At 35.7% G+C, this 12,718-nt stretch overlaps 1 protein-coding gene across 3 annotated transcripts; it reads right to left on the bottom strand.

Annotated features, from left to right (window-relative positions):
* Window positions 1–4,167: 4,167 nt before the first annotated feature.
* On the bottom strand, window positions 4,168–12,492 carry LOC145052849 (uncharacterized). Of its 3 annotated transcripts, none has more exons than XM_079000748.1 (14): window positions 12,137–12,489; window positions 11,108–11,184; window positions 10,715–10,873; window positions 10,360–10,573; window positions 10,001–10,087; window positions 9,785–9,924; window positions 9,543–9,623; window positions 8,997–9,061; window positions 8,160–8,335; window positions 5,524–5,654; window positions 5,339–5,423; window positions 4,986–5,199; window positions 4,808–4,914; window positions 4,168–4,731 (listed from the first exon to the last, which is right to left on the bottom strand). In XM_079000748.1, the coding sequence occupies exons 1-14, from the start codon at window positions 12,302–12,304 to the stop codon at window positions 4,330–4,332; spliced, it is 2,106 nt and encodes a 701-aa protein (XP_078856874.1). In that variant the 5' UTR covers window positions 12,305–12,489; the 3' UTR covers window positions 4,168–4,329. The 3 variants fall into 3 exon arrangements, with proteins under 3 accessions (XP_078856874.1, XP_078856875.1, XP_078856877.1); XM_079000751.1 differs by having other exon boundaries at window positions 4,588–4,726; window positions 12,137–12,492; XM_079000749.1 differs by lacking the exons at window positions 11,108–11,184; window positions 12,137–12,489 and adding an exon at window positions 10,947–11,005 and having other exon boundaries at window positions 10,715–10,851.
* Between the last annotated feature and the right edge of the window lie 226 nt (window positions 12,493–12,718).

Here is a 12,718-nt window from a genome sequence, read left to right as displayed (position 1 = left end):
GCTACCACGAAAACCCTAACCCACATTTGTGTATTCTTGTGATTTGGAAGCCACTTGAGAACATTTTAGTGTTGTTTTGGTAGAATAGAAAGGAGTTTAAAGAAGGATCAAGGACTCAAAGGGAGCTTGTAGATCCAGAAGATTAGCACCATTTCTGACTCATTTGAGGTATCAAGCTTCAAACTTGATCATTGCATGTTTAGATTTGATTTAGGGGTGTTTTGGGTCACTTTTGGACTCCATTGTTGAGGTTGCTTGAGTCTTGATAGTTTCATAACATAAGAGTTGTCCTTTTAGGCTCTTAGAAGCACTTAGAGTAATAAAAATCGGACCTTGATGGTTAAGCCACAACCATGCAAGCGTTTGATGGTCATAAGGCTTGTTAAAAGGACCAAAATCATGTTTTGACCCCAACCATGCATGCAAGCACATAAAGTTTGTGACTTTTTGAATTAGGAGGTCATAAAGGACCTAGATCTACATTTTGGACGTAAAGACTTAATGCATTAAGTCACAAATGAAGTCCCACGGAAGCTGGCCAGTACACTAAGCGTACACCCTGGTACGCTACGTGTACTAGGTCAACTCCCTGTTTTGGTCAAGGCCAGCATACGCTTGGCGCACGTGCCAGGTACGTCGCGCATACGCATGCAGAGTGATTATCTTGGGCTTTTTGGGCCTTACGGAATTGGGTCTGGTCTATTGGGCCTCGTGGCCCAATCAGGAGTATAGTTTTGGGCCTGAGAATTTGGAATTAGAAGTATTAGGCCTTTGGGCCATATTGGGCCACTCAAGATTATTCATTTTGGGCTAAGGATTTATTAGACTTGTGAAAAGGCCCATTTGAAGAGTTGGGTCCAATTTAGAGAATTGGGCCATTAGTGGGCCCTTATGGAGCCTTTGATGGGCCATAGGTGCATTGGATTTAATAAGTTAGTATTGGGCCTTATGAATGGTTCAATTTAGATCAAGGGGGTAAAATGGTCATTTTACCCTAAGTAGTGTTATAAATTCTGATTGAGTGTCATTATGATTATGATAGCCGAGAGTCATCGGAGCAGCTATTAGAGATCTCTTCCTGTGAGATTCGACACTCAACTTTACGAGGTGAGTTACCTTCCGGTAGAAGTGGGTCTAAGGCACCAAGGTCGGCCCACTAGTAAGAATTATAGTAGAGATGATTGTCTTTGTGATAATTATCTGGTATGTTGCTATCTATTACGATAGATAGATTATGATTTATGTGCTATGATATTATGTGGTAGTGGTAAGGGTGAAATAGTCCCCGGATACTGGTCGACAGGACCGAAGGGGTAGGCCAGCACCCTGATATGCTAGGCAAGTTACCGGTTGAAAGAGACCGAAGGGGTAGCCAGTACCCAGATATGTTAGACAGTATGTGTTATGTATGGTATGTGGTATGATGGGGGAACTCACTAAGCTTTGTACTTATGGTTTTCAGTTTTGGTTTCAGGTACCTCTTCGTCGAAGGGGAAGGAGCTAGCACGGTAGCGCACACACATGATTTCCGCATTTTGAGATCCATGGGATCGCACTCTGATATCATTATTATTATTATCACTATTGATTATATGAATTTTAAGACATGTGATTATGTTTTATGGATTTATATGATATTGATGATGTTTTTCAATAAATGTTTTTATAAGTAACATAATTAAAAACAAAACTTTTGGTCTTAAAAATTGGGATGTTACAGGATTTTGGTCGATCCGGCGAAGATCAGGGTCGTGATGCAGTGGGAGGTTCTGAAATCTCACTCAGAGATCATGAGTTTCTTGGGTTTGGTGGGATATTATCGGAGATTTATTCAGGACTTCTCCAAGATCGCAACACCCATCACTCGTCTGAAGAGGAAGGGAGTGGATTTTCAATGGGTCCCTGAGCAGCGGGTTGCTTTTGAGATGCTACGACGGAGGTTATGTGAGACCCTGGTGTTAACCCTTCTAGAGGGTGTCGAGGATTTCATGGTATTCTGTGATGCATCCATCACTGGTTTGGGGTGGTCCTTATGCAGAGAAGACGAGTGATTGATTATGCTTCTCGGCAGCTGAAGTCGCATACTCATGACTTGGAGTTGGGGGCAGTGGTGTTTGCTCTCAAGATTTGGACACATTATCTTTATGGGTTCCATTGTACTATTTACACGGATCACAAGAGTTTGTGATATCTTATGGACCAGCCAAACCTGAACATGAGGTTGCGCAGGTGGCTGGATGTGGTCAAGGATAATGACTGCAAGATCCTTTACCATCCGGGTAAAGTGAATATGGTAGCGGATGACTTGAGCCGCAAGTCGGTTAGATCTTCATCTGGAGAGATGTGTATGAGGATATCTGTTGATTCTCCACTTTTGGGTTTGATCATAGAGGCACTACAGAGGGAGTTAGGAAGAAGAACTGGAATCAGGAGAGGATCAGGGGCGAGATCGACAGGCTTGTCACTGATAGTCGGGGATTATTTATCCGGTGTGGTCGGGTTTGGGTTCTAGTTTCTGGTGGGATTCGACAGATAGTGTTGGAGGAGGCTCATAAGTCTCGCTTTTCTATACACCCGGGGGCCACCAAGATGTATCAGGATTTGAGATTGAGTTACTGGTGGCCGTGTATGAAGAGGGAGATAGTCTGGTATGTTGAGAGGTGCTTGACCTGTAGGATGGTCAAGGCCGAGCATTAGAAGCCACATGGCAAGCTACAGTCTTTGGAGGTTCCCATGTGGAAGTGGGAACAAATCACCATGGATTTTATCACCAAGTTACCGAAGACTGCCAAGGGTTTCAATGTTATATGGGTCATCGTGGATCGATTGACCAAGGGTGCCCACTTTTTGGCCATCCGGGAGAGCTCTTCGGCTGAAAAGTTGGTTGTTATGTATGTTTGGGAGATTGTTGCTCGTCTTGGGGTTCCGGTCTCCATTGTTTCAGACCAAGATGTTCGATTCACTTCCAGATTCTGGCAGAAGTTCCACAAGGAACTGGGCACGAGACTACATTGTATCACTGCTTATCACCTGCAAACCGATGGTCAGAGTGAGCGGACCATCCAAACACTTGAGGATATGTTGCGAGCTTATGTTATAGATTTTGGTGGGAGTTGGAATTCCTACATACCTCTTGTAGAGTTTTCTTACAATAACAACTATCACTCCAGCATTGTAGCCCTACCTTTTGAGCTACTATATGGTCGGAGATGTCGTACCCCAGCATGTTGGGGAGAGGTTGGTCACAGGGTCATGGGAAGGATCGAAGTAGTCCTTCAGACCATGGAGCTTATTCATCAGATCAGGCAGAGACTGCAGATAGCTCAGAGTCGACGGAAGAGTTATGCTGACCAGCGCTAATCGGAGTTTGAATTTTAGGTCGGTGATATTGTATTACTGAAAGTCTCACCCTGGAAGGGTGTGATACAGTTTAGTAATAAGGGGAAATTAGGTCTCCGGTATATTGGACCGTTCTGTGTGATAGCAACAATAAGCAAGCAGGGTAGCCTACCGGTTGGATTTGCCAAGTGACCTCAATCAGATCCATAACATTTTACTTGTCTCGCAGTTGCGGAAGTGTGTGTTGGACGGTGAGTCAATGGTTCCTTTGGATGAAACCCCTCTCTTTGTCTTCTACAACGCCTTTCATAGCTAACAACATATAACCGAGCATCATTGTTAAAAGTGCTCAACCACGATAAAAATCTAAATGATTTAGGCATCATGAAATGGGTTAAACATGAAATAATGAATTTTTCGGTAACCACCTTCGTTGATATCGAAAGAGCTTACAATGGGCAAACAAGGGTGACCTCCACGAAATGGATTGTTTTTTTTAAACGGCCAACACGCTGCACTAAATCCTAGTACTAATCAGCCTCTACTGGAGTGTGATACTTACCGAAGTACAAAAATATTGCATATTGATTTGTGTTTAGATTGTTTGTCAATTTTGCTAAAAATGAAATCGACTCCCATTGAATTTTCGTAATAAGGAATCGTCTTGAAATCTTAACATACGTTGTTTAGAATCTATGACAGACTTGTCATCTTTGCCATTTTACTAATCTACTTTGATTATCTTTAGTTTAAATATTGGATTGTCATAATTATATTATAACTATGTTATATCAAGAGCAAGTCTTGTCACATCTTCTTCCACCATGCTGACATCAAGATCAAACCAAGTCTCATTCCAGCAAATTGGAGACGCAGGTTTTTGGCGCAAGAACCCACATCTGTGAAATATAACCTTTGGATACAACACACTTGTAAAACATGTACATCTAATGAAGTTTTTTTAATCGATTAGAAGTATGTTTTATGAAGCTAATCACATGCATCTCCGTCTTCAACAACAGGTCGTTTAAGTTTATGGAAGATTTCATCGAGGGAATCAGAAGAAGACTTGGAATCATCAACTTGAAGCAAGGGAATGTATTGTTTAGAATTTATGTTTAGTTTCCAATCATGAAGGCCTGATTTGATTGACGACCATGTTGATGATAGTTTGGAAGATGATGGTGATCCTGTAATGGTGTTGGCATCAAGCAAGGAGACTTTGGTTGATGATATGTTGTTGTTAATGTTATTATGATTGGAAGTTTGTCTGGTTTGTTCCCTGATGGCAGCATACTTGCTAGTAATGGCTTCTCGGCTCCGTTGATGTCTAGATGAACTCTCGGATTCATTCTTGTTTGATAGCAGCTTCGATTTAACCTCATATCTACCCTGAAAAATACATCACATCTGTCACAACTACAACATGTATGGAGTATGGAGTATGGAGTATGTCAGTGTCACATACCATGCTACTGTTTCCCGATTCTATCTCCACGCTTGTATCACTGAAATCTCTTGCAAATGGAACAGCCTCTTCACCAATTCTGTGTCCTTGTTCCAACCAAGCTCGCTCTATATATAAATATAAAGAATAAATTAATGTTATACAAATACAAAAAGAATTTTCAAGAGGCAGAAATTACCTTTTTGCAGAATAATTAATCCTGATGGATCAACACCATCAAGATCGTCTTCTTCATTTTGTAATGCGATCCTCTTCCATTTTCCAACAAAATTTATTATGTTGTGAAAGAAACCACTTGCAACCAGGATGGTATATACAACCATAATAAGTGGATATAATTTGTTGAATCCTTTCCCAAAGAAAGGCACGGCATTGTCGATATTTCCCATCCTCTGCATTCAAAGTTAATTACAGGAAACCACTGAAATATATTATATATGCATATGATATTATTATTTTAGCCAAAAAGATGTTAATAAAATTATAAGGATATGAGGAAATGCATGATATGATAGGTAGGGAAGGTTATACCTCCTCAAAGATGGTCTTCTTCCCATCAAGACGAATGAGATTGAGAAAGTTGAAGGAAATTGGAGGGGCATAGCGTGCAACCATCCTGAGGCAGATTGTTAAAAAAAATAAATGTTCAGCTTAAAAAAAAAAAAAAGGTTATCAGAATATTATATGTAAATAAAACAGAGGAATGTAAACCTTACGAGCATATCATAAGCAAGCTAACAGAGCTTGTGTGTCTTGGTGTAAATGAATAAAATGTCAGCATGCCAATTTTGAATAGTGAGTAGTATGTACAAATGCACATGTAGAAAAGCGGAACAAATGCAACAACCTACATTCCAAAATTAAACAACTGTCACTAACTTATTATGTGCAAAAAATTAGTTACGTGAAGAAAAGTAGTGGAAACAAATAATAACAGAGCATAAAAGAAAGAAAATAAAAAATGAGACAAACAGATTACGTTTTTCAACAGTTATGATTATCTCTATAATATTATAATATCACCCAATTTATTTATGTTGTTTTTGTGGGATGAAGCATTTTATACAAAAATCATTATTTTAGTTAAATTGCAACTTTACTTTTAAAATGACTTAGGTATATGGGTTTTAATGAGCTTTGATTATCTTTATTTCTATGTTTTATAAGTATTATAAAGTTTGTTAACTATAACTATAACTAATATAACTAATATAATGTAATGTAATGACTCATTCATAATTCCATTCCATCCAACCAAACAGACCCTATGTCTTTCATTCAAATATGCAAGTAGAAATTCAAGCAATATTATAAGAATTCTGTTAATGCTGGAAAACTAGCTTCCGAGAGGCTAGTGTACTCTCCCACAAAAGATATTTGTCTTATCCCCAAAATGCCCCTGTACTGCCCTGCCCACTCATGCTACTGATTTTCCTTCTAGAGTAAGTGAAGTGATGCATATCCACCAGTGACAGAGAAAGACTTACACTAGAAGAAAGAAAACAGGGACACTTTAGTCTTTTGGGGTAGTCAGTGACAGAGATAAGAGAAGTGGAAGTGGGAGTTAGTTAGGGGAAGTTATGTAAAGTGTAAAGGAGAGAATAGCCCCCTCTCAAAAGGGATAAACCATTTGAATCAGTGAATGAATCATAGATCTTACAGCCATAAATCTAACTTCTTGTTTTTCTTTGAGTATTTCACAATATTCTATCATGAACATGAGAGGTAAATTTTTTCAAATGCTAGGGGGCTTCATGTTATTTATTAATTGATAAAAATTATATATCCTCCTACATTTTGTTCCTACTCATATAAGAATATACGATCCATTAATTCTCTCTTAATCTCCTTTTTTGATTTTGACACATGTCTTGATCTAGTGAGTAGGAACAAAAGGTAAGAGGATATTTGATTTCTCTATTATTAATTAATTAATTAATTAGTTGCATTTTATTGGTTCGATTATGGTATTATACATACGAGTGCATTTCTGATATGTGAAAATGAATATGTAAAAAAAATTAAATGTTTTTACAACCCTACATTCATGAAACTCTACTGTAAAAACTGGAAACGAATTAGTAAAAAAATAATTTGTAAAACTGAAAAATCATAACAAAACATGAAAATGAAGATATAAAACAAGTTGTAAGGAAAATTAATTTTATAAAAATGAATTCTTAAAAAAAAACAATAAAGTTGTACAAAAAGATGTAAAATAAATTCCACAAGAAGTAATTTTTTATTAAAATAAAACAAAATAAAAATTAAAAACCTGTAAAAAAACAAAGCTGAGAAAAAATTGGGAAATTTTTATAAAAAAGGGTTTGGTTTGGTGTGAGGAAATATAACAAAACTTGAAAACTATTGCTTCTAAAAGGTAATGATCTTAATAATCACTTAAAAAACTATAGAATGTATACTTCGAAAAAACCAAAAGGGTCTAAATAAGTATAATATGTTAACACACAAACCAAAATTTAGAATATGGTTATGTTTAATTATACATAAGAGTGCATGTATGGTTTGAGAAAACGAAGAAGTAAAATTATGATTTTTACATGTTTTTACAACTTTACATGCATGGAAACTCATAAAAAAGGTTGTAATAGATGTAAAAATGTAATTTCGTAAAAAAAACTTGTTTTCTAAAAACGATTTCATAAAAAACAAATTGTATAAAAACTTAAAAAATTCTAAATGAAGTTTAAAAAAGTAACTTTATTTAAAAAAAAAATAGAAACATATAAAAACAAAACTGTAAAAAGTTGCGGGAAATTAAAAAAAACAAAACAAAAACAAAACCAACCAAATTGATACTAAAATTAAATGTTGAGTCAAAACTGTAAAAAAGAAATAGTAGGGTGGGGACCATAATCCATAAAAAATAAAATAAATAAATAAATAAAAGAAAAATTAAACGTTTGGCCAAAACTGCAAAGAGGAAAAACCCACCAATAAAAAGGTTAGAAGGGAGGTGAATAAGCCATCTTCCTATCAAGGTCAAGTCTTTATCCGCTGGGCCCCACTACATTTGTTTTATAGAGTACATCTAAAATGAATAAAAAAAATTTAAAAAAATACTGTTCACGCTCGCAAAATGTTAGTATTGTATAATTCCTTCTCTAACAAGTTCCGTTTTATTTGCTTGCTTCTATTATTTAGGATACTTTGCTCTCAAGTCCTTTTTTTTTTGAAAGAGCACTTTGCTCTCAAGTCTTGTTTGTTAATGATTTTTTTTTAATCGAGTGGTCAATTCCCATAATGAATATGAATTTTGGTAATTTAAGTAAAACGTTTTGATACCTTGAGAGAGAGAGAGAGAGAGAGAGAGAGAGGAACATATATATACCTGTACAAGCATATCTTGTGTTCCGCAGGAGTTGATCAAAAGGGAAAAAACAGATAGATGAAGACCACTAGGCAAGAGAGTTGCCTCGGCCAAAAGAATCGCTGCTGACATGCACCCAAGAATCACAGCAAACACTTTCTCCAGTTGCCTCCACACAATGCATCGCCATATTAATTCTACACGTAATACCATAATCTTTACTTATAAAAATCCTATTTCTAATAAGTCTTTTTGAATATCCACATTCTTATTTTGCACCCCTACCCAACCCAAATCATAATATTTACAAATAACCCTTTCGTCTTAATTACAGCAATGTACGTCCATTAATTTGTTTGTTACTTGCATTCCTTTTCATCACAACACTCTACTTCCAAAAAAAATTCTTATTAAGGAAATATACTTTGAAAATTCTATCTGATTATAGCATTGTGCTTCTAGCTTTTTCTTATTAAGACATTGCAGTTTCAAAATCCCAATCATAACAGTGAATATTGCTTCATATTTAGATGACATTGCAATAATTAGGTAAATTTTTCCAAATTAGAATGCTGTAATAGCATCCTAATGTTATATCTTTTTATTAGGGCATTAAACTCGGTTTTTTTCTTATTAAAGCATTGTACTTTGAAAAATCTACACAATTATAACAGCGTATAATACTTTGTATTTGATGAGATTGCTATAATAGGGTAGAGTTTTCAAAGTACAATGCTGTAATAGGAAAAAATCAGAGAATGCTATTTCTTGCATTTAACCCTAGTTTTTTTACCTCTAACTACATATAAACAATGTGTTGACTTAAAGTAAGAATAAAAAAGGAGATTGTTTTGTTACCCATTGTATCAAGATAGCCTCCTAATGTGCCAATCCGCCCAGGTCTGAAGCTTGAAACGTATTTCCTGCAATAAATTCCAAAATATCACCAAATGCAAATAAATTAAAGAGTAAATTACACGAATGGTCCCTATGGTTTGCATGTTTGGTCCCTAACTTATTTTTTTAACTCAGAAGGCCGTTACTGTTTGTTTTTGTTACACGCTTGGTCTCTACTGTTTGTTTTTGTTACGCGTTTGGTCCCTGTCTTACCTAAAAAGACTATTATTTAAACAGGGAAAAATGGTGGGGGTAGGTAAGGTAAGGTGAGGGGGGTGGAGTTGGGGTGTGTTTATTTAAATAAATTAAAAACTCAAGGGCAAAATAGACTTTTAGGTAAGATAGGGACCAAGCGTGTAACAAAAACAAACAATAGGGACCTTCCGAGTTAAAAAAATAAGTTAGGTACCAAATGCACAAATTACCCTAAACCATAAGGACCATTTGTGTAATTTACTCTAAATTAAAATGAGAAACAATATAAAATGTATGGGTTTTGAAACATACCACCTGGTCTCATCACGTTGTTCATAATTCTTTATGGTGTCTTCTAATTTCAGGGCTTCGATAACATATGTCAAATACTGACTGCAAAAATAGGAAGATTTAATCCTCATGTATAAGATGACAACTTCAATAGGAAGATTTACTCAACATAAAGTTTAACTTATGTTTTACACAATGGATGTTCATGTTGTATAAAGTTTCCAAAGTTGAAATTAGCATATCTTAATAGGGTAGTAGTCTACCTTTTATATCGATAATATTCCTCACGAGCTTCTCTTAAATGGCGCCTCAATGTTGCCATAGTCTTTTCATCTGTATCATAATCCATATCATTATCCCCCAAACGCCCTCCTTCTAGTTTGAAGGATGGATCTTCATGTAACTGAAACAAGAGAGTAGAAGCCACATTAACAAGAACCTTATGAAATTGTTAGTTACATAATAAGAAGTAGATATACCATTTGATATATCATATCATCGATAATATTCATGTAGGGCCTAAATGGATCACGCTTGGACATTTGTTTTGATGTTTCCTGAGCCACCTGATACAATTTATAAAGTCAGCAAATCAAAGAAATAACTAATAGATTTAAAAAGAGATGTAAACGCACAAGTGAAGAGTTACAGATGCATAAAAGATTGCAAAAGAACCAAGCAAGCGTAAATTTTGCTTTTATATCAATTAAGGATAACTCACTCTATTTTAATATTTAGCAGATATACATTATACTACATAATATCTTTATTGAATAAAAACTCTAATTAGGCTCCCAAACAACCACTCAGAAGAAATACTACAAGTACAAGTACTTACAGCTATCACTTTTGATAACTCTTGATGAGCCACATCAAGCTTCACAGCCATTTTGGCAATTTTATGAGAAAGAACCTTTTGGCGAGTGGTCCAGTCAGCATTTCTCCAAATAGTCTTTGGAATCTCACTCAACCCAAAACCAAGTAGAAATGCACCAGTAACAAGACCAAAAGTATTTGAACATGCCATGGCCAGACCCAGTACACCTCCACTCCTGTAAAAAAACATGCTTCAGAATCAGGTTAAAAAGCCTATTCAGATTATTAAACTTCACATTTACTAAGGAAGATCCATATGTGAAACATATTAAAAATATCATTAAACGGTTTGTTTATTCAGAAAGAAACAAACAAACCAGTCGTTTCGCATCATTATGAGCAAAATAAGTCCAACAAGCCCAATCAAACCCAAGATAAGATAGAAGACTAAGTTCACATGGATGCTTGTCTTCAGTCTCTCTCTCATAGTAAAATCTCCAGCATCCTCATACCCCTGAATCAAGGGCACAACTAGCCTGCTCAGAGAAAAAAATAAATAAAAATATATTTTAAAACATATATGAACCATTTGGTGAAAATTTGTCTAACTTTTCATCAAATAATCGGGCACTTCATGATGTCATGCCAGGTATGCTTCACTATCACCCCTTAATGCAAAGTATTCAAGGAAATGGGTGATATCATTTATTATTAGTTCACAATGACCAATAACAGAATAGAGAAGTAAAATAGCATACAGCCTAACCTACCAAGTAAGCAAGAAAGTACTCCAATATGACCAGCTCCAAAAGAAAGAGATACCTCCATTGTCATGACCAATAATTGTCTGCACACGTAGAATAAAAGAGAAAAAGAAAATTCTAAATTATATGAAAAAAAAGGTGATGCATCAAGAGCTTCATAAACCATACACTGAAATTCTATTTGGGAGAGACTTAGATGCAGGGATTTAATATGTTTGAAGTCGCTAAGAAGTTGAAAATGACAACCAAAACATGCTGAGCAAACTGTTAGGTGCTTCAAGCAATTTGTTATGCACTTCAAGCAATTTTTGGGGACTACAGATCGTGTGAACCTTTTAATAATCCCTCCTCTGTTCTTGAAAAAACTTTCTGGGAATCAAGCTGATTATATCAGTGATTGAGGATAAGTGAATGTTGTTGATATTTTGCTGATCATAATTGAAGCTTTCTAGTTAAAGTTAATCTGAGTGCCAATTGTTTGTGTTATTAAGGTCAATATTAATTAAGCATTAATGGTTAACTCGTGTTAGTGATCAACTCATGCATTGCCCACTACCATGTAGAATGAATAGAAACCTAAGAAATTCTCTATGGGATATGATTCGAATGCATTATGACAAAAGTTTAAATGAGAATTCGTATTCACACCTTATTTGCTTGTGATATCTCAAGAATTAAGTTCTTTTATCTATAAAAAAAATATGAAATGATACAAACAAACCTATCAATAGTTGGACCAGCACATTTATGTTCTTCCTTTATGGTGGTATAAAAAAGCATTTCATGGAGCAGCATCATTACAATGATTAATGAAGAATGAGGAGGTGACAGTTTTTAGGTATTGTATCAGTATATCTCTACATCCTGGAATACCTAGAACGACCTAGCAAGTGATCAGGAATCAACCCTATACATAGGGTTAGAAGGAGGAACATAAGGATACTCTTATGCAGAAGAGTGTTATCAGTCAACAATTCATGCAATCCTTACAAAAGACAGATGAAGGAAGAAGAGAGAAATAGGAAGAAAAATTACGGAAGAAATGTCGGCAGGTACGAGTATGATGACGGAGATAGAGCAGAACCAAGTGTAGCCGACGGTGAAGAAGACATAGCGAGGAACATCAGGACCAGCAAAGTACTTGAGCGTAAGCACAACCATGCCTAGGGTTAACGGAAACGAGATCAGATAGAAGAGCCACATGATGATGATGATGATGATGATGATGATTGACTGTTTGTGATATTTGATAATCTCTTTGTGCTCCGTGGCTTTTCTTTCTCTCTCGAAATCTCGATTCTGATGGAAACCTGAATTCGTTTTGCTGAACCTGTGAACTCTTCTTTGGCGACTAAGAGGATTTGGGTTTTTTTTAGGATTCGAAAAAAAAAAAAAAATTATTGTTCAGAGTAAATTACACGAATGGATATGGATGAATTATATAAATTTTAATGACTAAGAGGGTTTGGGTTTCTTTTAGGATTCGAAAAAAAAAAATTATTGTTCGGAGTAAATTACACGGATGGATGAATTATATAAGTTTTAATGAGTTAAACTATATATGTAATTTGTATCTAAAAATATATTGGGTAGAACATGAATAGATGAGGTTGATGG

Source organism: Lactuca serriola, chromosome 5, assembly GCF_051521515.1.
Source record: "Lactuca serriola cultivar US96UC23 chromosome 5, Lser_US96UC23_V15, whole genome shotgun sequence".
NCBI classification, from domain to species: domain Eukaryota; kingdom Viridiplantae; phylum Streptophyta; class Magnoliopsida; order Asterales; family Asteraceae; genus Lactuca; species Lactuca serriola.
The sequence above is the reverse complement of the archived record's forward strand: the minus strand, read 5'-3'. Positions and strand labels throughout refer to the sequence as shown.